Source organism: Rhinopithecus roxellana, chromosome 2 (genome assembly GCF_007565055.1).
Source record: "Rhinopithecus roxellana isolate Shanxi Qingling chromosome 2, ASM756505v1, whole genome shotgun sequence".
Lineage (NCBI taxonomy): Eukaryota > Metazoa > Chordata > Mammalia > Primates > Cercopithecidae > Rhinopithecus > Rhinopithecus roxellana.
In genome coordinates, this window is record NC_044550.1 from 135,881,696 (window position 1) to 135,904,797 (window position 23,102).

At 42.8% G+C, this 23,102-nt stretch overlaps 1 protein-coding gene and 2 pseudogenes across 1 annotated transcript in view; 1 reads left to right on the forward strand and 2 right to left on the reverse strand.

Annotated features, from left to right (window-relative positions):
- Positions 1 to 301: 301 nt before the first annotated feature.
- On the reverse strand, positions 302 to 10,007 carry LOC115892695 (annotated as a pseudogene).
- A 5,858-nt stretch (positions 10,008 to 15,865) lies between these two features.
- On the forward strand, positions 15,866 to 17,738 carry LOC115892696 (annotated as a pseudogene).
- Positions 17,739 to 19,298: 1,560 nt separating this feature from the next.
- Positions 19,299 to 23,102, reverse strand: part of LOC104669903 (zinc finger protein 141) — a 59,475-nt gene continuing 55,671 nt past the window's right edge. The window contains exon 5 of the mRNA XM_030920928.1: positions 19,299 to 20,185. Coding sequence (XP_030776788.1) covers positions 20,150 to 20,185 — 36 coding nt within the window. The 3' untranslated portion in view covers positions 19,299 to 20,149. The remainder of the gene's footprint in view (positions 20,186 to 23,102) is intronic.

Genomic DNA, 23,102 nt, shown 5'->3' on the forward strand with positions numbered 1-23,102 from the left:
GCAAGATTGTTATATAGGTAAACTTGTGTCAATGAGGGTTTTTTTGTACAGATTATTTTGTCATCAAGGTATTAAGCCTGGTACACATTAAATATTGAATTACACAATGCATCCTTTCATACCACATGAAATAAAACAAGATATCAACAGCAGAAGCAAAATTGCCAAATCCAAAAATTTGTGAAACTTAACAGACTCTTCAACATACTATTCTTTGTGTCAGAAGATTCAATATTTTTAAGGCCGGGCGTGGTGGCTCAAGCCTGTAATCCCAGCACTTTGGGAGGCCGAGGCGGGCGGATCACGAGGTCAGGAGATCGAGACCATCCTGGCTAACACGGCGAAACCCCGTCTCTACTAAAAATACAAAAAAAAAGCCGGGCGTGGTGGTGGGCGCCTGTAGTCCCAGCTACTCGGAGGCTGAGGTGGGAGAACGGCATGAACCCGGGAGGCAGAGCTTGCAGTGAGCCGAGATCACGCCACTGCACTCCAGCCTGGGCAACACAGCGAGACTCTGTCTCAAAAAAAAAAAAAAAAGACGAAGTCTTGCTCTGTCGCCCAGGGTGAAGGGCAGTGGCGCAATCTTGGCTTACTGCAACCTCCACCTCCCGGGTTCAAGGAATTCCCTGTGCTTCAGCCTCCCAAGTAGCTGGGATTACAGGTGCCCACACTCAGCTAATTTTTGTATTTTTAGTAGAGACAGGGTTTCACCATTTGGCCAGGCTGGTCTTGAACTCTTGGCCTTGTGATCCACCTGCCTCGGCCTTCCAAACTGCTGGGATTACAGGCAAGAGTCACTGCGCCCAGCGCCAAAAGATACTTTTTAAAGAAATCTTTTTTAAAATTCTTACATTTACATGAAATATCAAAGGACCACTGATAGGCCGAACATTCTTAGAAAATGAGGACAAAGTTAGAGGCACAATGCTTCCTTTGTTTAGAACAGATTACAAAATTATATAAATAAATCAGTGTGGTATTTGCAAGAAGACAAATAGTGATGGAACAGAACCCAGAAGTTAAAACCAAACCATGTTTGTGTATATGCTCAAATGATCTTCAACAAGGTTGCTATGACTGTACAACAAGAAAGACAGTCTCTTCAATAAATGGTGTTGGAAAACTCTATATCCACATGGGAAAAACAGATTGAGTCCTCCTTCTGAACCATATACAAATGAGTTAAATATTTAAATGTCAGAATTATACCTATACAATCTCTAAAAGAAAATACAGTAAGATTATGACCTTGGTCTCAGCAACTTTTTTTTTTTTTTTTTTTTTTTTTTTTTGAGACAGAGTCTTGCTCTATCACCCAGTCTGGAGTGCAGTGGCATGATCTCAGCTCACTGCAACCTCTGCCTCCTGGGTTCACGCAATTCTCATGCCTTGCCCTCCCCAGTAGCTGGGATTACAGGCACAGGCCACCAGGCTAGAGTGCAGTGGTGCAATCTTGGTTCACTGCAAACTCCGCCTCCTGGGTTCACACCATTCTCCTGCCTCAGCCTCCTGAGTAGCTGGGACTACAGGTGCCTGCCACCATGCCCAGCTAATTTTCTTTTTGTATTTTTAGTAGAGATGGGGTTTCACCAGGGAGGATGGTCTCGATCTCCTGACCTTGTGATCCGCCCACATCGGCCTCCCAAAGTGCTGGGATTACAGACATGAGCCACCACGCCCAGTCTTTTTTTTTTTTTTTGACACAGTCTTGCTGTGTCACCCAGGCTGCGATCTCAACTCACTGCAACCTCCGCCTCCTGGGTTCAAGCAATTCTTGTGTCTCAGCCTCCCCAAAGCTGGGATTACAGTTGCATGCCACCACACATGGCTAATTTTTGTATTTTTAGTAGAGACGAGGTTTCACCATGTTGGCCAGGCTGGTCTTGAACTCCTGACATCAAGTGATCCACCCACCTAAGTCTCCCAAAGTGCTGGGGTTACAGGTGTGAGCCACCTTGCCAGGCCCCACTTCTGAGCATCTACTCAAAATATGCAAAGTATATCTGAATGAAATGTTTCCACATCCAGGTTTACTGCAGCAATAGTCACTGTATTTTAGTTTATTCTTGCATTGTTATAAAGAAATATCTGAGACTGGGTAATTTATTTTAAAAAAGAGGTTTAATTGGGTCATGGTTCTACAGCCTGTACAGAAAACACAGCTGCTTCTGCTTCTGGGGAGACCTCAAAAAGCTTCCAATCATAGCAGAAAGCAAAGGGACAGTGAATCATCTTACACGGTGGGAGCAGGAGTGAGACAGTGAGAGAAGAGGTGTCACATACTTTTGAAAAATGAGATCTCAGAAGAACTCACTCGCTATGGCAAAGACAGTATCAAAGGGGTGAAGCTAAACCATTCATCAGAAGTCAACCCTATGACCCAACCACTTCCCACCAAGCCCACCTCCAACACTAGGGATGGCAATTCGACATGAGATTTGAATGGAAACGCAGATCCAAACCATATCATTTACAAAAGTGAAAAAAACATCCATCCATGGATGATTTTAAAAGATGTGGTTTATATATACAATAAAATATTGTTTAGCCTCCAACGAAAATATCTTCTCAGATGCTACAATAAGAATAAATCTTAAAGCCATTAAGTGGAATAAGACACCAACAAAGTGACAGTGTATGATTCCACTTTTTCTTTTTTTTTTTGAGACGGAGTCTCGCTCTGTCCCCCAGGCTGGAGTGCAGTGGCACGATCTTGGCTCACTGCAAGCTCCACCTCCCGGGTTCACACCATTCTCCCGCCTCAGCCTCCCAAGCAGCGGGACTACGGGCGCCCGCCACCTCACCCGACTAATTTTTTGTATTTTTAGTTGAGACGGGGTTTCACCTTGTTAGCCAGGATGGTCTCGATCTCCAGACCTCGTGATCTGCCTACCCTGGCCTCCCAAAGTGCTGGGATTACAGGCATGAGCCACCGCGCTCGGCCTATGATTCCACTTTTATACAATATTTTAAGTAGTAAACTAGGAAATAGAAGTAGAAAGATAGCCTAATAACTATAACTTTATAATAGGTTTTTAAAATCAGGATATATGATGCTTCTGATGTTGTTCCTCTTTTTGACAATTTTTGAGCACTTCTGGCCTCCTTAGTTCTCATATAACTCTAGGATTGCTTCTTATAGTAATGCAAAAATGCATAGCTGCTGTCATCCAAAGTATACCACCTTTTTCTTCAGCACTCTGTGTCAAGGGAACCCATCTTTGACAGCCCCCCCAAAACCAAACATGTAGCCTATGGTAAGAGTTGTGGAGCCAGAGATCAAGGAGGGTTATTTAGAAAAAGGAGGTCCTCACCCAGGTGGCCAACTCAAAGGCCCATAGACATGGCTATAGACAAGGAAATGGTGCACCGAGCTTGTTCTTACTGAAGATTATGAAGCAGTTCTGCAACCTTTCTCAGACTCCTCTCAGCTACAGTCCACAAGTGGTCCTTCCCATCAAGAGATCTGCAGGAAACCACCTAGCCATAATCCTGGAGACAGGCCTATATATCTTGGCCTCAGCTGTGCTCCCTGAAGCAGCCCTGTGACTCAGTTCTAGCCCTCATAGCCACAGTCCATGGCCAGTTGTACACACTCTAAGGACCCACACAGAGACTTTGAAAACTGTTCCTGGGTAGTCAGCAGAAGCCAAACCCATTCACACACCTGGTATTTGGCCCATCATATGCAGAAAAACTTCACACCCTACCCTACTGCCTGCCATATAGATTAATGTCCTCAAGGATATTTAATCTTTCCATGGCCCAGAAAGAATCCGTGACTGTCCAAATCTCTGGTAACATAGTCATCAAGCCCAAGCTAAGCCATCATATCCCCTGTGACCTGCACGTAGACATCCAGATGGCCTGAAACAACTGAAGATCCACAAAAGAAGTGAAAATAGCCTTAACTCATGACATTCCACCATTGTGATTTGTTCCTGCCCCACCCTGATACATATATTCTCCCCCGCCCTTAAGAAGGTACTTTATAATATTCTCCCCCACAACCCCCGCCACCCCACCACCTTTAAGAAGGTAGTTTGTATGCCTATCCCAAACTCATAAGAACTAATGATAATCCCACCACCCTTTGCTGACTCCTTTTTTGGACTCAGCCCACCCATACCCAGGAGAAATAAACAGCCTTGTTGCTCACACAAAGCCTGTTGGACTCTCTTCACACGGACATGCATGACAATCTTTACCTGTCAAAAATAGTTTATAGGCCGGGCGCGGTGGCTCAAGCCTGTAATCCCAGCACTTTGGGAGGCTGAGATGGGCGGATCATGAGGTCAGGAGATCGAGACCATCCTGGCTAATACGATGAAACCCCGTCTCTACTAAAAAATACAAAAAACTAGCTGGGCGATGAGGCGGGCGCCTGTAGTCCCAGCTACTTGGGAGGCTGAGACAGGAGAATGGCGTGAACCCGGGAGACGGAGCTTGCAGTGAGCTGAGAGCCGGCCACTGCACTCCAGCCTGGGCGGCAGAGCAAGACTCTGTCTCAAAAAAAAAAAAAAAAAAAAAAAAAAGTTTATAGAAACTGTAATCCTTGTTAGATTCTTCAAATGTACAGGCACAGGGCTGCTTCAGAGACCACAGCTGAGGCCAAGATCTGCAGGCCTGCCTCCAGGGCCACAGCTTCCTTAACATATTACTGGAAGTTTCTTTCAAAACAATTAGGCAAGGAAAAGGAGAGCAAAGCTCTCCAGCTTGAAAAAGAAGTAAAAATGTTACTGTTTGTAGATAGTATGATCACGCATATATATCTATAAAACCCTAGAGTAAAATAACAAAAACTGTTTGAACTAATAAATGCATTCATTAACATATCAAGATACATAATCAACATACAAACACTTGTGGGATTTTTTTTTTTTTTTTTTTTGAGACAGCTCTCACTATGTTGTCCAGACTCATCTCAAACTCCTGTCCTCAAGTGATCCACCTGCCTTGGACTCTGAAAGGGCAGGGATTACAGAAATGAGACACTGCACCTGGCCCAACATACAAATATTTTTTGCATTTCCATACAGTAGCAACAAACTTTCCAAAAAAAGAAACAATTTCCACTTGCAATAGTATAAAAATAAGAAATTTAATTAAAATAAATTTAACCAATAAAAAATTATACATTAAGTACAATAAGATTGATAACAGAAATTGAAGTAGACACAAATAAATGGAAACATATTCCATTAGGATAACTAACACTGTCAAGATATCATATTACCCAAAATGATCTATAGATTCAACGTGATCCCTATCGAAGTTTTAGTGGCATTTTTCACAGTAATAGAAAACACAATTGTAAAATTTAAGTGTAACCTCAAAGAACTTTAAATAACCTGAGCAATCTTGAGAAAGAACAATGCTGGGGTATCCTATTGTCTAACTTCAAATTTTATTTAAAAGTTATAATAATCAAGAGTATGGTATATGCATAAAGACAAATACAAAAACCAATGGAACAAAATAGGGGGCCCAGAAACAAAACCAGAATACAAGGTCAACCAATCTTTGACAAGGCCACTAAGAATATCCACTGCAGAAAATACTGTCTTGTCAATACATGGTGCCAGAAAAACTGGGTACCCACAAGTGAAAGAATAAAAGTAGAATATTTTCTTACACCATACCCCAAAATTAACTCAAAATGAAACACTTAAATGTAAGACATAAAACCTTAAAACTCCTGAAGAAAACATATTTAAAAAAAAAAAAACTTTGTTGATATTGGTCTTGGCATTAACTGTTTTGATATGACATCGAAAGCACAGCAACAAATAATACAAACAAGTGGGACTGCATCAAATCCAATAGCTTCTGCACAGCAAAGAAAAACATTTTTTAAACCCTACAACACAGGAAAACATTCACAAGCCATATATCTAACAAGACGTTAATAACCAAAACATATAAAAAACTTCTAGAATTCAAAGCAAAACAATAATAACCCATTCAAAAATAGACAAAAGGTTACTTTTTTTCCCACTGAAGACATACATACAAGGGAAATCTGTATGCTGTTGGTGAGATGTAAATAAATAAAGTCATCATAAAAACCAGTAGAAAATAAAAATAGAAATATCATGTAATCCAGCAATACCACTTCTGGGCATCCTACCAAAGGAAATAAAATTTATATCTTGAAGAAATATCTTCAGCCCTATGTTCACTGTAGTATTGTTTACAATAGCCAAAATATGGTGTGTGTGTATATACAGAGTAGAACACTATTCAGCCATAACAGAAGGAAATCTAGCCATTTACAACATGGACAGACCTGGAGGACATTATGCTAAATGAAATAAGCCAAACACAGAAAGACAAAGAAACTGCTTGTTTTAAGTTAGACGAGAATCTAAAAAATCAACTCATGGAAGCAGAGTGTAGAATGGTGGCTGTTAGTGTCTGAGGGTGGAAATATGAGGAGATGTTGTTCAAAGAGTACAAATTTTTAGTTATAAGTTGAGTAGGTCTGAGAAATCTAATGTAAATTAGCATTAGATTAGCCAAATAGCATTGTGTCTTTAGTTAGTAATACTGTAATGTATGCTTACAATTTGCTTTTTTTTTCTTTCCTAAGATGGAGTCTCACTCTGTTGCCCTGGTTGGAGTGCAGTGGCATGATCTCAGCTCACTGCAACCTCTGCCTGCTGGGTTCAAGCAATTCTCCTGCCTCAGCCTCCTGAGTAGCTGGGATTACAGGTACATGTCACCACAGCCGGCTAATTTTTGTATTTTTAATAGAGCCAGGATCTCACCATGTTGACCAGGCTGGTCTTGAACTTCTGACCTCATGATCCACCCACCTCAGCCTCCCAAAGTGGTAGGATTACAGGTGTGAGCCACTGTGTCCAGCCTACAACAGTAGATCTTAAGTGTTCTTACTACAAAAAAAATTTGAGGTAATAGATATGTCATCAACATATCTATTACTGTATTACTAATACAGTCAAGTCATCAACTTGACTGTATTTTGTTTCACAATGTACATGCATATCAAATCATTACATTGTACACAACAAATATATAGTTATACCATTTGTATGTATCAGAAAAATCGATGTCACACAAACACAGATGTACAGTAAGTCCTCACTTAATGTTCAAAATAGGTTCTTGAAAACTGCATCATTAAATAAAACAATGTTGTCATATGCCATTCAAACATAACCCTTATTTCTATCAATTAAACTATGTTAATTCCACCTCCTGGGTTCAAGTGATTCTCCTGCCTCAGCCTCCTGAGTAGCTAGGATTACAGGTGCATGCCACCACGCCCAGCTAATTTTTTGTATTTTTAGTAGAGATGGGGTTTCACCATGTTGGCCAGGCTGATCTTGAACTCCTGACCTTGTGATTTGCCCACCTCAGCCTCCCAAAGTGCTGGGATTACAGGTGTTAGCCACCGCACCCAGCCAAAATTAGTTTTTTTAAACAATATGTTGCTTCGTTTACAGTTTCCGTGAACCTATCAACAATGTTAAGTGAGAATTTACAATACACATCTATAACTTATATAGATGTGCATATGTGTGAGACCCACATTTTTATATATAGATAGATCTCAATAACAGAATCCCAGTAGGCTTCTTACTACAGTTGTAAGATAATAGTTATTAAAGAATAATATATACTTAACAATGTTCTAAGCTGGTTTATGACAGTACATTTAAGAAATCTAGAAGGTGAGTAGATACTTTAATCAAGTGGTGTCCAACCCTATGAATGTAAGAACATTTTGCTTATCTGTTGTGGTAGATATCATAAAAATTATTCATGAACTTTTTTTTTTGTAAAGCTCATCAGGTATGATTAGTGTTAATGTATTTTATGTGTGGCCCAAGACAATTCTGCTTCTAATGTGGCCCAGGGAAGCCAAAAGCTTGGAAACCCATGCTTTAAACTATAACTTGAAAATTTACACATATAGAGTTTAAAATTACAAATCTTAGTTATACTAAAACAATAGCATTTTAAACTACAATCAACATTACATTTTTCATATTTAAGGAAAATGCTTATTGCTCTGAAAAATTGCTAGGAAAGAATTTTTGTAGAATTACATTTATAATAGGATTAAAAATCAGTAAGCAGAAAATCGGCAACATCTGTCCCTGGTGTTCCTGGGATTTCTGAACCAAATCCCAATATGTCCACTACTTGCCTTACACATTTAGGCATGAAACAAAATCAGTATTTGAAAAATATACATTATTTTACACATGATGCTAAAACAATGTCTGAAAAAAATAAATTAACATAGAGCTCCTCAATAACACAAATATTCCTATGTCTGCAAAAGCAATGGAACAGCAGTCAGATCATGCAGCCCTTGTAAGTGATAAAGTGGACATCGGCTCTCCATGTAATCTTGAAGGGAGATCACTAAAAAGAGAATTCTTAGAAGATTTAACAGCATGGGGCCGAAGATGCCCCTATTTGTGAACATGAGAAGAAAATGCAGCCTTGTCAGAAGTTATTTTGATTGGAGAAGAACTTCTCAAACTACATTTTAAGGCCTGGCTTCCTTCACCTTTGGTCCCCTTGCTTGTGTCCTCTCCTTCATTCACTCTCACCTACCTGGGGCTTTGGCTACTGTCTCATGAGTCTTCCCATTACAGGGCTCTTTTCTTTGCTCCAGACAGGTGACCAGGTCTGAGTTAAAGAGAGCAACACCTGTTTTATTAAAAAAAAAAAATTAATATGACTATTGCTGGGGATTCTCCAACTACCAACCTAGTACTATGCTAAGCAGAAAAGATAAATTATGGAAGATTCTAAAAAATTAATCCAAAAATTGTTTCCTTAAAGAATCTTCAGAATATTTAAGTATTTTAAATCTGTGGGTTCTAAGTTCCACTACCCAGTACTACTGAATCAAAAATAAGTGATGCAAATTGGATTTTAAGATGTGGAAAACAGTATTTAATAAAACTGAATTTCTTTTTTTTTTTTTTTTTTTTTTTGAGACGGAGTCTTGCTCTGTCACCCAGGCTGGAGTGCGGTGGCCGGATCTCAGCTCACTGCAAGCTCCGACTCCCGGGTTCACGCCATTCTCCTGCCTCAGCCTCCCGAGTAGCTGGGACTACAGGCGCCCGCCACCTCGCCCGGCTAGTTTTTTGTATTTTTAGTAGAGACGGGGTTTCACCGTGTTAGCCAGGATGGTCTCGATCTCCTGACCTCGTGATCCGCCCGTCTCGGCCTCCCAAAGTGCTGGGATTACAGGCTTGAGCCACCGCGCCCGGCCAATAAAACTGAATTTCTAGAATTAGCACTAATCTAGAGTGAAGGACACAAAATTAGCTCAAGAGAAGGTTTAGGTAAAGATGAAACATCAGGCCGGGCGCGGTGGCTCAAGCCTGTAATCCCAGCACTTTGGGAGGCCGAGACGGGCGGATCACAAGGTCAGGAGATCGAGACCATCCTGGCTAACACAGTGAAACCCCGTCTCTACTAAAAAAATACAAAAAACTAGCCAGGTGAGGTGGCGGGTGCCTGTAGTCCCAGCTACTTGGGAGGCTGAGGCAGGAGAATGGCATAAACCCGGGAGGCGGAGCTTGCAGTGAGCCGAGATCGCGCCACTGTACTCCAGCCTGGGCGACAGGGCGAGACTCCGTCTCAAAAAAAAAAAAAAAAAAAAAAAAAGAAACATCTTAAAGATTTTATTTTTTACACCAGAAAACTCCCAATTTTTTCATGAGGAAGCAAACTGAAATTAATTCACGCAAAGCAGAAGCTCCCAAGAGACATACAAAGGAAAAAAATAAAACTCTGAGGGAGCATTAGCAATTATGTATTAAAGTTATTCTCATCCAGGGAATCAGGTTTCTGTAGTCCTTCAACATCACATCTGTATATAAATTCTGCTGGGCAGGGTCCAGACATTTCCACTCTTCTGGTGAGAATTCTATGGCCGTATCCCTGAATGTTAAGAGTTCCTGAAAACACGTATTTATCAAAGGTAGAGTTCTTAAATTGACTACAGGAGAAATGAGTTATATGAGCTAGTTGTGACTTAATGGGACAGACTGTAATTATCTGATAAAATAACTCTCAACATGGTAATGTTCTCTAAAGTGTTCCATAACTCTGAGGAAAAAGGATGGCATTTGTCAGGAATGGGTATTTGGTGTCACCAAAAAACAACACTGGGACAAAGGATCTCCTAGCAAGGCTAATTTACTTTCTGTAGAAAGGGTGCTGCTCACTAGCAGTCTTGCCATGAAAGCACACTCGAAAAAAGGAGGCAGGGTCATTTATAATCTGATGCATCCACCCTATGGCTGTGTCCAGTTTCCATTGGCTGGAACAGGACCTCACATTTTGTCCTTGTCCTGACTGGCTAGCAATTTAGAACTTTCCAAAAGAGAGGAAGGCAGAGAATAAAGGAAAAGAGGAAGTAACTTGTGGAATGCTGAGAAAGGCCAGAAACACCTCCAAATAAGGAAGAGGAAGAGGCTATAAACTCATGCTGGCTTGGACCTGCTTAGGCATGGCAGGGCAAATATCTTAGGCTGGAATGTGGGAGCTGAGAATACAAAGTACATTGATATCTTTATTATGGTTAGTAGATATTTAAGAATATTAGCACAAGTATTTGAGTAAATTTTGCTTCTAAGAGAGGTTACTATTTATTCTCAATTAGACTGGGAGGAAAGTTCCTTTGAAGAGAAAGCTGTACTTGATTTTCTACAGCAAGCTAGCAATTTCTGTTGCTACAATGGAAATACGGGCTACACTGACCTGCCCTTATGAAAACCAAGCAGAGTAGGTCCTGTGACCTCCTGGAACAAAGGGTGTACTCATCTCTCATTAAAGTATCTGGAAGCCTTCATGCTTGACCCTGGCAAATCATGTTTTAATTTAAAAAACAGGAATGTTTCCATCCAGAATAGACAGGATCTGTGGGGAGGGAACAAGTGACTGTTTCTCATCAAACAGTCCATGTGATCCTATTAGAAGACTGGGCTGAGAGTCACTGAGCTAAGCACAGGCTTTCAAGCTTCAATGTGCATATAAATTATTTGCTATTCTAGGCCTTACTGTAAGTAACAAAATGCTGCAGGTTTGAAAAGGGTCCATGAATTATATAGATTCTTATAGCAAGTCTCCTGTTGATGCTGATATTCCTCCCCCTAGATCCATTATAGTACCACTCAGCTAGAGTAAGCAGGCACAGCACACAGGGTCCCTTACCCCAACACAAATACTTTTCTTTTTTTTTTTTTTTTTTTTTTTGAGACGGAGTCTTGCTCTGTCGCCCGGGCTGGAGTGCAGTGGCCAGATCTCAGCTCACTGCAAGCTCCGCCTCCCTGGGTTTACGTCATTCTCCTGCCTCAGCCTCCCAAGTAGCTGGGACTACAGGTGCCCGCCACCTCACCTGGCTAGTTTTTTGTATTTTTTTAGTAGAGACGGGGTTTCACCGTGTTAGCCAGGATGGTCTCGATCTCCTGACCTCGTGATCTGCCCGTCTCGGCCTCCCAAAGTGCTGGGATTACAGGCTTGAGCCACCGCGCCCGGCCAACAAATACTTTTCATCTGAAGACAAGACCACCAGTCATCTCCTGAAACAGGGCATTCTCTGCAGGCCCTTCAATGGTTACAGAGGCTGGAGATGGTGGCAATGTCTAAGTCTGCATTTGAAAACATGTGCACATGCATTAATGTGATCTTTACGGAGCATGTACTGTGTGTGCAGGAGTATGTCACAGAGCACTGTGCTGGGAAGCTCACATTATGTGTGTTAATTCTCGTAACATCCTGGGAGGTGGGTACTAAGTGTCCCATAATTCCTAGGATTTAAATGCAGGGCCCGGCATTTCTATTTCTTCTTGTTTTCCTATGATTGATTTTTTTAGAAATGTATAGAATAGTTCAATATAGACAGATGGGAGAGAAACAGAAAGAAAGTGTTAAGTGCAATTCAGAGGAATTTTTTATTTTTCTATTTGTATTTACTTTGAGAATTGTGAAGAAAAAAAAACTAAAACTATAGGGCTGGAGAACAGATTGCTAGATAAGATGTCTCTGGAAACACTGGTTTTAATTTTATAAAAAAGAAATTAAGGCACAAAAGTATATTGCTTTTCTCCATTTATCTGCTTTTGGGTTTCAGGAAATTGGGAGCACCAGCTCTGCAGAGGCAGCAGGAGTAGCCACCCCAAATTCTGATCTCCTCTAAGCAGTTCTGTGAGAGATTTCAATGTGGGGTCAGATCTGGACAAGATTCAGCAGAGGGTGGATCTGGGCAGGGTTGGGATAGAAGGTGGGCCCTAGGCTTCTGCTCTCTAGGCCAGTAAGTATTTTCAGTTTTGTTTTTTCTAAGCCTGCCCAAGAGAAATTTTATTCCCAGAGTTTGTGAAATTTTAATCTGCTTTTGCCACTTCCCTGTCTATATTACAACACACAGTAAGAAGGAACTTAACCAAAATCCTTATTTTTTTCTAGACCAATTATATTAGAAGCCAAATACTTATTAGCAAGCTAAAAACAATGCAAATAATAATAATAACAACAAATTCTCTTCAGTCTATGAATAGCCCTTCAGGTGGAGGCATCAAAACTCACAAAACAATAAAAGGGAAGTAACCCAAATGAAGCTTAAGTCTCCTGTACAGTTTCCGTCTTTGTGCTCCAGACTGCAAGTTACCTGATGGTAGGGACCATGACTGGTTCATCTCTTTTTCCAATGACCATACAAAATAGAAGCAATTACTTTTTGATCAGTTTGAGTCTCCAGATTGCCTCATTTTCATCAAAGAATCAAAAAAACTGGAACAACTCTTCTCTGTTATGAACCAAGGAGATTCTTTCTGTGAGGGGAGGAACAAACCCTGGATAAGTCATTTCTCTTTCTCTGAAATGGAACCAGAATTAGACCTTGTTGTCAGACTGACCCCAGTCTGCACAGAACATCCTCAAATTATCTCAAATAACTCACTGATGCTGGTGAGAGTGTCCTCAGTGACCCTGGGCTGAAGCCCCCATAGTGATCTAGACAGGAGAGACTTAGGCTGACTTTGTGGAGTGCAAACAGAAAACGGAACTGCCCTGGTACAGCTGCAGATTCTGGATCCAGATGTGATATGCACTGTCCCTGATCAGCTAACTCTGAGACAAGAGGAAAGATGAAAGTTCTCCAGTACCCCAGTATACAAGATGGCATACTAGTGATTATGGTTGTGATTATGGTTCTGGATATTTTGTGGCCCTGACCTCCCACTGCTAAGGTGCTTGTTTACACTTACAGATTTTGCCACAGGATTCTGTTCACACCAGAAGCCTCTCACATAGTTGTACCAGGTGACTACTAGACAAGACCTGGAAAACTCAAAGGGCTGCATGTAGAAAGTGGGGTTTAAGATGTCTATGTTGACCTCTCATGATGCAGAAAATAACTTCTGTGAGTTTTCTGTATCTCTTCAACCCGAAGTCTGGCCCTATCTTGTGAATCCTAGGCAGAAGCCAGCTTTTATGTGCAGATTCTAGGTGAGATCAATGTGCCTCTGCATTCTTGGGGATTACAGCAAACAGAGTAAAACCAGAGACAGCCTTTCATGGAGGCTCCTTCAATACATTCTGAAGAATATTTTGACCTAAAAGGAAAAAGCTGGGGTAAACATAAGTAGAGAATTTATTTGGGCCAAACTTGAAGATTGCAACCTTGCAGTATAAAGCTGCCTTGAATATATACTCCAATTAGAAGAAGTTACAAGTGTATTTTTAAAGGCAAAAAAGAAGGCAGAGAGGGGACTGATACAAAGTTGTCAGATCTTCCTATTGGTTTATAGAAGTAACATTGGTTAGTGGCTGGCTATATATATTGTTAAGCCATAGAGTGTGGGCTATAGTGTCCATTGTGGTATTATTAGGTTAATTTATAGCCACTGGTGGCAATAGCAAGGAATTTCAAAAAAACAAATAGTTCAAAGAGGGGAAGAGTAGGACTGCGGTCTCATTTTAACAAGTCTCTGGGTCTGATAATTAAAAGAACTTGTTATCTCTCAGACAAAAGTGCCATTCTTCTCTCAAATCCCAGGACATAAATTCAGAATTTGGAACTGCACATTTAGGTCTTGGAAGGCTGGTAAGCTATGCACATTTGTGGGCATTTGGGCAAGGGGAGAAGAGAGAGAATTGATGTTCTCTGGTTTAATTAATGCACTTATGTGATCCTGGATGAGTTTATGGACCCCATGATGTCTGAACCAGCGTCAGATCTGAAGATGCCAGGAGCACTGAAGGAAATGGAATAACTGATTGCTGTCCTGAAAAGTTATTTTTGTAGAAATCTAGTCTAACTGCTTTAGAAGTGACTGTAGATTCTAAATAGACTTTTTTTGTTGGTTTTTTCTTTTTTGAGATGGTGTCTCACTGTGTCGCCGAGGCTGGAGTGCAGTCGCGTGACCTCCGCTCACTGCAAGCTCCGCCTCCCGGGATCACACCATTCTCCTGCCTCAGCCTCCTTAGTAGCTGAGACTACAGAGCGCCCGCCACCATGCCCAGCTAACTTGTTGTATTTTTAGTAGACACGGGGTTTCACGGTGTTAGCCAGGATGGTCTCAATCTCCTGACCTCGTGATCTGCCCGCCTCAGCCTCCCAAAGTGCTGGGATTACAGGTGTGAGCCACCGCGCCCGGCTAGAGCGACCATTTTGTTTGCAACTTTGGGGAGCACTTTGCTGCACTTTGTGCACTTTCCCACAAAATTGTGGATCGTGACTGGACTCCTTAGAAAAAAGGTTTTCTCTCAAGAGAAGCCTAGTGGGCACCTTGTATATAAATCTGGTAATTCTGAACAGTGTGGTAACTATAACTAAAAGCAAAACCATCTCCAATCCTAAAATACTCTCCACAATAACAGAACAGCAAGAAAATGTTCTGTTATTTAATTATACCAAAATATGGTATGCATCACAGGCAATCAACTAATAGATTGCGAATACAGAAAGAACATCACCATAATTAGTTCTCAAGACATGACAGCACCATTTGTCATACAGTCTATGTCACCTAGTAATTTGGGAGGTCATCTGGGTTTTCTAATTGGTAACATTCAACAACAACAAAACTTCCTATATCTTCTTGATACGACGTAGTTTTGAAATGTCGCGCCAAGTACCTGCTGAAGGCAGCCCCCTACTCTCCTACAAAAACTGTGTCCTTAGGGTGTATATTCTTGCTATTTATATTTCAAGGCAATAGTTTCTAGGTCCTAGATAAAGACAATTTTCAGTCGAAAAAGACAAATGACCTAGTTAACTGATAAAAATGATTTATATGTTTTTCAAAGAAGCACAGAAAATATTTAAATATAAAAGTTTTCCAATTAAATGCTTTAAGAAAAGGCAGAAGAGCAAAAATTCTTCCCACACTCTAAAGAGAAATCATTAAGCTTCTAATTTGTATTTGGTCCTACAACGGCCTGGTCTAAAGACATGGTCTTGAACTTACTAACGTCTGAATTCTTGTAGGCACCTGAGGGACGGACTTGGGCACACTGTACACAGGAAAGCGGATTTGTGGGGAAGGAAAGAGCAGGAGAGAGAAAGGTGCCATCAACAGCCTCGGGTGGGGCAAGGCAGGACTGACTAAAGCACTGGTTTGTGTTACAAGTGCAGGCCGAAGCAGGGCTACGCTCTGATTCCTGAGTTCATAAGGGCAGAACAGATTAGGATCAGGTGGTCCAGAAGACTGGGTGGTGAAGAAAACAGATTCCTGCTACAGATCTGGGGTTGACATGAGCTAGGAGTCTTCTGGGCACTTTGTGTGTTCTTGGGAGAAAACTATAGGAGCAAAGCTGCCAATGGGCACAATTTCTGAGGGCAGAACCCTATCCTGGGAGGAATGTGGCCATGCGAATGCCCGGTGGGCGTCCTCTGGAGTGGGTTAGCATTGGGTGGCGGCCGGCAGCAGGGTGCGGGGAAGGGATATTTCTCAGAACTCCTTTCCTCCAAGTTCTCAGTCCCCTCTCTCCCCGCGAGGAGACCTGGAGGAACAGGACAATGCCCAGCAGGACCGCGCATGTGCAGAACCTGGTCGCGCCTCCTGCAGACACCAGACGTCTCCCTCCGGCCCAGGCTCAGCCATGTCTTTCTTCTGACAGAAAACCTGCGGAGTTTCCTCAACACCCGTCAATGCTCCAACCCCAACGGGCTGTCCAGCAACTCACTAAAGACCCCACCCAGAGTCAGCGCAGACCCCACAAGCTCAGCGCTCTTCCCGCAACTGCCCCCCTGCAGACGCCAGTCCCTGCCTCTGGACACCCGTCTTCATTTCTGAACGTCTCCAGCAAACCAGGGGCGCCCACACCCTCCTCAAGTTCCATAATGTGGCAGAACCACTCACAGAACTCAGCGAAGCGCTGTGCACACGACACCAGCCTATTCTAAAAGAGGCCACTCAGGAACAGCCACGCGGAGGCGGCGCTCAGGGCAAGGGGACCGGTGGGAAAGTTGGGGCGGGCGGGTGATCGGCTTCCCTTCCTCACACAAGCCTTTCCTTCAAGACCCGCTGGCAGCCCCCAAACCACGAGCCACGGGGGCGCTGTCCCATTACTGAGTCCTGTTTGCTCACATGAACTCTGTGTTTTGACGGGGCCTCCATCTCATTCCGAAAAGGGTAAAGAAGAAACGGGACCCTGGACCACAGCTCCTCCCACGCGGGCAACGCGCACGCCGCGCCGGCGTCTTCCCGGTGAGCGCCTCACCCCACAGCCGGGGGAAGGTGCGGGGCTGCGGGCAAAGAGCTGCACGAGGAGGGCTGCAGGCTGGGCAGAGCCGCCGTGCGGGGACCGACAGGAGCGCGGGTCCCTCACCGGAGGGGACTGAGGACCGAGGGCTGAGCGGCGGCAGCGGGGACTCAGTTCGCAGACTCGGTCCCGCCGCCGCCATTTCCCGCGGGTGCGGATGAGGTCCCCCAACCTCGGGACGCCCCGCCCCGCACACTCACCATTTCAGGGCTTCAAGGGTGTCGCGAAGTCTTAGCTAGAATCATCCAATACCCGCTGGTCACAGAGCGACGGAGGCTGAGGCTGTGGCGGAATCACCGAGGCGTGGAATCGGAACCGTGACGCCCCAACCCAGCTCTGGCTGAAGCAAGAAGCCAAGGCCGCCCAAGATCCCGGATCCGCCCCCTCCTCTCCGGCTGCGCGCCTGATTGGACGGTTCTCAGTCCAGCGCCCTGATTGGATATGGCTCCAGGCCTCACGCCCTCAGGCTTGGAGTGACAGAAATTGCCAAAATACGGTGTACTGATTGAGGCAAGTGACAGATTCGGGCCTCTAAGCACTTTGAGGCAGGACTTTCTCTCTGTACTAGGCCTGGCTCTGCACAGGGTTCATTTTTAACCTTGTGCACGCACGCACGTGCACGCACACACATACTCACTTGTTCACAAATGGAAACAATATAATGACAATCATTTTAATATTTTAAATGTCATAACCTTTCTGACCTGTGGTCTTTTGAGTAGGATACCTGAGATTTGAAGAGGAAAGCAAACCTCCAAAAAAATAAAATGTTAGCTATTTGTGAATTTTCAATTTTTTATTAGCCACGTCAAAACTAAGAAAAAGAAGCAAGTGGAATTGTTTGTGATAATTTTAACCTATTGTATCCAAAATATTGGCCAGGCCCGGTGGCTCACGGTTGTGATCCCAGCACTTTGGGAGGCTGATGTGGGTGGATCACATGGTCAGTTGATCAAGACCATCCTGGCTCACATGGTGAAACTCCATCTCTACTAAAATACAAAAAATTAGCCAGGCATGGTGGCGTGTGCCTGTATTCCCAGCTACTCAGAAGTCTGAGGCAGGAAAATTGCTTGAACCCGGGAGGTGGAGGTTGCAAGTGATCTCAGATCGTGTGACTGCATTCCAGCCTGGTGACAGAGCAAGACTCCATCTCAAAAAAAAAATAAATAAAATTTTAAAACCCCAAATATTATTGTTTTAATATGTGAACAATATGTAATTAGAATAAGGTGTATTTCTGATCTGATTCTTCTAAACTCACTGTGTATTTTATGTTTGCAGCACATTTTACCTCAAACCAGCCACATTCCAGGTACCCAGTAGCTACATATGGCAGTGGCAGCCACACTGAGTGCAGCCATGAAGGCTCTGACCTCAGGGAAGTGAGGGCCTGAACACCTCTTTTCTGCTGGAAGTGAGGGAACAGCCTGTCTACCAACTTTTCTCCTCAGGCTCAAGGATGGATAGGACAGTGCTCCGAGAGAGAGCAGGGGCTGCAAGCTGAGTGTCCACGTGAAGACCACGGTCTCCCAGTTGCTATTTGGTGCTGGTGTCGTGGTATCCTCAATTCAGCCAGGTGTGAACTCTCGTTCCATGACCAGGAAGAATAAGGCACACTGACACCAGAGCGTGAATGAAGCAGAATAGGATTTATTAAACAAAAGGAAAACTCTCAGCAGCAAGAGGGGACATGAAAGCAGGTTGCCAGAAAATGGGGCTGAGTTCTGGGTCTTTTATGTGGCAAGAACAAGGAAATCTTCTGTGGGTTCTGCCCAAATGAGAGGAGTAAAGTTACCCACTAAGGAGGTTGTATCTGGGCATGCCTGGGGTTGACCACAGTGACTCCATCTTGATTGTTACCCATGAGTGCCCAAGCAAATCCCACAGTGGGTGGAAAGAGTGAAGCTAAAACCAAAATAGCTATGTCATGTTAGTAACATTACAAGGAACTGGGTCAAGTTAATGACATTTAGGTTGATTTACTACACCTGGGCCTAAGTTGGGACAGTCCCTTCTGAGTAACATCCTGGCATAAGAGGAAGTTCTTAACCCCATTTCTTCCTGCTAGCTACAAGGGGTGGTGCATGTGCGGTCTCGTGGTTGTTTTTCATCTCCCGAGACTTTCCCTCCCTATCTTCCTAACCAGCCTCTGACCACCTCCTCTCTCAGGGGATCCTCTTCCTTTTAAATATCAGACAGTAAACAAAGAATGATGGGGCCACAGGAGGAGAGAGCACCATGTCTTCAGATCTCTTCACAGCCTTGCCCTCCAGAGTTTAGATGTGAAGGGAATAGATTAAAAGCGAAATTCTTGTTTTGCTATTTATCTTTGGACCTAATTACCAGGCTGTAACTGTATGTTTTTCTCCTGTGGTGTGGGGCACTGTGTGAGTTTAAGCATCAATCACATGCGTTCACATCGACCTGCACTTCTGTTCCCAGAAGGAAGGCTGTTAAGTGTGAGCTGTCCAGGTCCTTGTCATTTTGAACAAAAAAATTGAACAAAACAAAGGAACGAAAAACAGGAAGGACGCAGCAAAAGCAAGAATTTATGAAAGTGAGAAAGCACTCCACAGGGTGGGTGTGGGCTCCAGCAGGCAGACTGAGGACCTGGTTACAAAGTTTCCTGGGTTTTAAGTACTCCTTTTGAGGTCCCTATCAGCTACACCATTATTTGGATGAAGAATTTGGTCCATGGCTAATCAAAGGCTGAGGCGAATTGGTACCCCATGCAGATGAAGGCATGGCCTGTGCTTGGCCCTCAGCCACTCCAAGGCACTCTCCTTTTCTATCAGAGAACTGGTGCCAGGGGGAGGGTTGTAGTGACAGTTGCCTTTGATCCTTTGCTACTCGGGTGTAGATGAGGTTTCTCCTTTTGGTTTAGATGCAGGAAGTTCACGTTAATCGGCCTTAGGGTTCCTGCTCCCAGACCTTGGTGTTTTTACTTTTAGGAAGTCAGCACGAATTGGCCTTAAGTTCCCTGCCTCCAGACCCCATTCTCCTGCCTCCCTTCTCTATAAGTCAATACCATCTTACAACAAATTTAACTTTAAATAAAGGAAAAAAGAAAATCAATACTTACAGGGTGCCAAGCATTTGCAGGTTATTGGTAATCAATGTGTTCTGGAATCCTGTCTTTAATGGGTGTATATATGACTAAGTTACAACTGCATAACAGGCAATCCCAAAACATACTAGCTCAGCATTGAGCTGTTTAGAAATTTAGGCTGGGCTCAGCTGGGCCATTCTTCTGGGTTCAGTTTGGCTCCTACAGGTGTGAATGGTCAGCTGCTGGTGAATTAGGTGGCTCTGCTTCTGGGAGTGAGCTGTCTGTAAACTGAGGCTCTTTGGCTTTTCCCAGCATGCTATTTTATCCTCCAGAAAGCTAAAATGGGCTTGTTGTCATAGAGATGGAAGAATTCTCAAAAAGATAACAGAAGCATTTAGGACCTTTAAACCTGGGGCCCAAACTGGCAAACTGTGCCCGTGCAAGTAAGTCAAGAGAGATTCAAGGTTTGGGAAACAGAATCTGTCTCTTGATAGAAATGAGTATAAAAGCCATTTCCAAGGACATGAATAAGAACATTTTCAAATTGCTGTTTTTGGAATCCATTTTATCATTACTTTTCTTGCAGATGTGTCTTATATAACTATCCCACAGCTACTAAGTAGCTGGCTGGGACTCAGGATCAGCGTTGGCCTGACTCTGAAGCCCATGCACCTCCATAGACCACACTACTCAGCCAGGTTTCCTGGTCCTTCAAGGGGCTGAAGAGTGACACTTCTGAAGTAGAAGCAAGATGTTTTTTTTTTTTTTTTTTGAGAATCTCATCCCATCCATCCCTTACTCTTCACCATTGGAAATAATTCATTCCAGGGAATGGTTCTGAAGTCTCTTGGAAAAACTGGAAACAATTTGAGAAAATTGCTGAGCGTTGGGTTTAGGAAATTAATGCCCAACATTATATTTTTAATTTATAATAGGAGAAATTTGAAAACACCTATAATGCACTCATCATATCTGCAAACTCTTTGTATTTTTTGTATTTGTTCAGTATTTATGATTTTTAATATAGACTAAGTCAAATTACTGTTCCTGAAACAACTTTTGCTCTGAAGGCAAGTGACATAGCAATAGGGCTGCTGATATTTTTTCCCTCTGCAATTTAGCCAACCAGCAGAGTACGTTTTGAAGGGCCAACGTGTTTTATAAGACCCCACTTTTATGAGCAGCTATCGGGCAAATGCCCAGAGCACACACAGAAATCACACACAACCAATGCATTTCTGACCCTGAAGCAATGCTTCTTTCCCTTGGATGCATGTTAGCCTGCTGTGCATGTGGATAGTGGTATTTAAAGTTCCCAAACCCAAGTTGCAAGGGAATAATTAAGCCAGAATCTCTAGAGTGAGACCCAGGCAACAGTGTGATTTAAAGCTCTCCAGGTGATTACAATATGCAACCACATTCACAAACGTCTGCTGTAAACCACCATCTTTCGGAGAACCAGTTGAAAATATTTCTCAAAATAATGTAAAAAGTGTTTGCTGTTGAGTTGTGGCTTTTCAGTCCTACCTGTATTGTCTACATTCTATCCTTTGCAAAACTGACCTCTGCTACTTGTTTTGTTCCTGATTCAAACCAGTTCCACAAACACTGAGTGCACACTATGTGCAGCCCACCGTGCTAGATGGCCTGGCCGTGGTGAATACTATTATGGAGGAAAGATTTTGCTGTAAGAAATTGCATTACCCAAAACCAAAACCATGCTGCTTACTCAACTGAGGTAAAAAATGGAAGACTATCACGCCTGTAATCCCAGCACTTTGGGAGGCCAAGGCAAGTGGATCACGAGATCGGAGATCAAGACCATCCTGGCTTACATGGTGAAACCCTGTCTCTACTAAAAATACAGAAAATTAGCTGGGCATGATTGTGGGCGCCTGTAGTCCCAGCTACTTGGGAGGCTGAGGCTGGAGAGTGGTGTGAACCCGTGAGGCGGAGCTTGCAGTCAGCTGAGATAGCGCCACTGCACTCCAGCCTAGGCAACAGAGTGCGACTCTGTCTCAAAAAAAAAAAAAAAAAAATTAGCTGGGTGTGCTGGTGTGCGCCTGTAGTCCCAGCTGCTCGGAAGGTTGAGGCAGGAGAATTGCTTGAACCCAGGGGGTAGAGGTTGCAGTGAGCCGAGATCATGCCACTGCACTCCAGCCTGGTGACAGAGTGAGATTCTGTTTCAAAAAACAAACATTGCTATTATTCTGAAATATTAATTTAATATTAAATATGTAATATTTCAATTTTTATTGATGTATAACATGCATACAGAAGTACTTCTGCAATAAAGTATTAATGTAATGCTCAATAAATTATAATGAAGCTAATACATTTGTGTAACTATAGAACTATGCTTGTTTTTGCCCACAAACTATTTCCTCTTTTCCTCCTCCCCAAATGTAAGCACAAGCTTAAGAGCTAGTATTATAGATGGGTTTTTTTTTATATGTGTTTTATCAGAGAATATTTTAAATTTTTACATGCTATAACCAAAATAGTATAATAGACTGATGCTTAGCCTCAACATCTACTAATTAAGTCTCATTTCTGTTTAATTTCTACTTCAATTCCTTCCCCATCCCCACTTTATTATTGTTTTTATTTTCTGTAAGATAACATGTATATGCATTGAAACATACAGTCTTTACTGTACCTTTCTGACAAATCAGTACATCTTACATCCTTCTCCCTTTCAAATATAGAATTACTGCCACTTAACAATTATTAATGTGCATGTGAATCACCTGGAAATACTTGAAGTTTAGATTTTGATATAATATATCTGGGTTTTGCCTGAAAATGTGTATTTCTACCATGTAGAGCACATGATAAGTACAAGATCTCTTTGTCTAAAATGTATAAAACTTGATGAATAAAATTAAGAAAAATTGGACTGGGCACGGTGGCTCACACATGTAATCCCAGCACTTTGGGAGGCCGAGGTGGGCTGATCACCTAAGGTCAGGAGTTTGAGACCAGCCTGACCAATATAGAGAAACCTCATCTCTACTAATGTAGCAGGATGAGCGGCAGACAAAACTCCTCAGACACCGAGTTAAAGAAGGAAGGGGTTTATTTGGCCAGAGGCATTGACAAGACTCCTGTCTCAAGAGCCAAGCCCCCCGAGTGGGCAATTCCTATCCCTTTTAAGGGCTCACAACTCTAAGGGGGTGCATGTGAGAGGGTTGTGACTGATTGAGCAAGCAGGGGGTACGTGACTGGGGGCTACATGCACCGGTAATTAGATCGGAACAAAACAAGATAGGGATTTTCACAGTACATT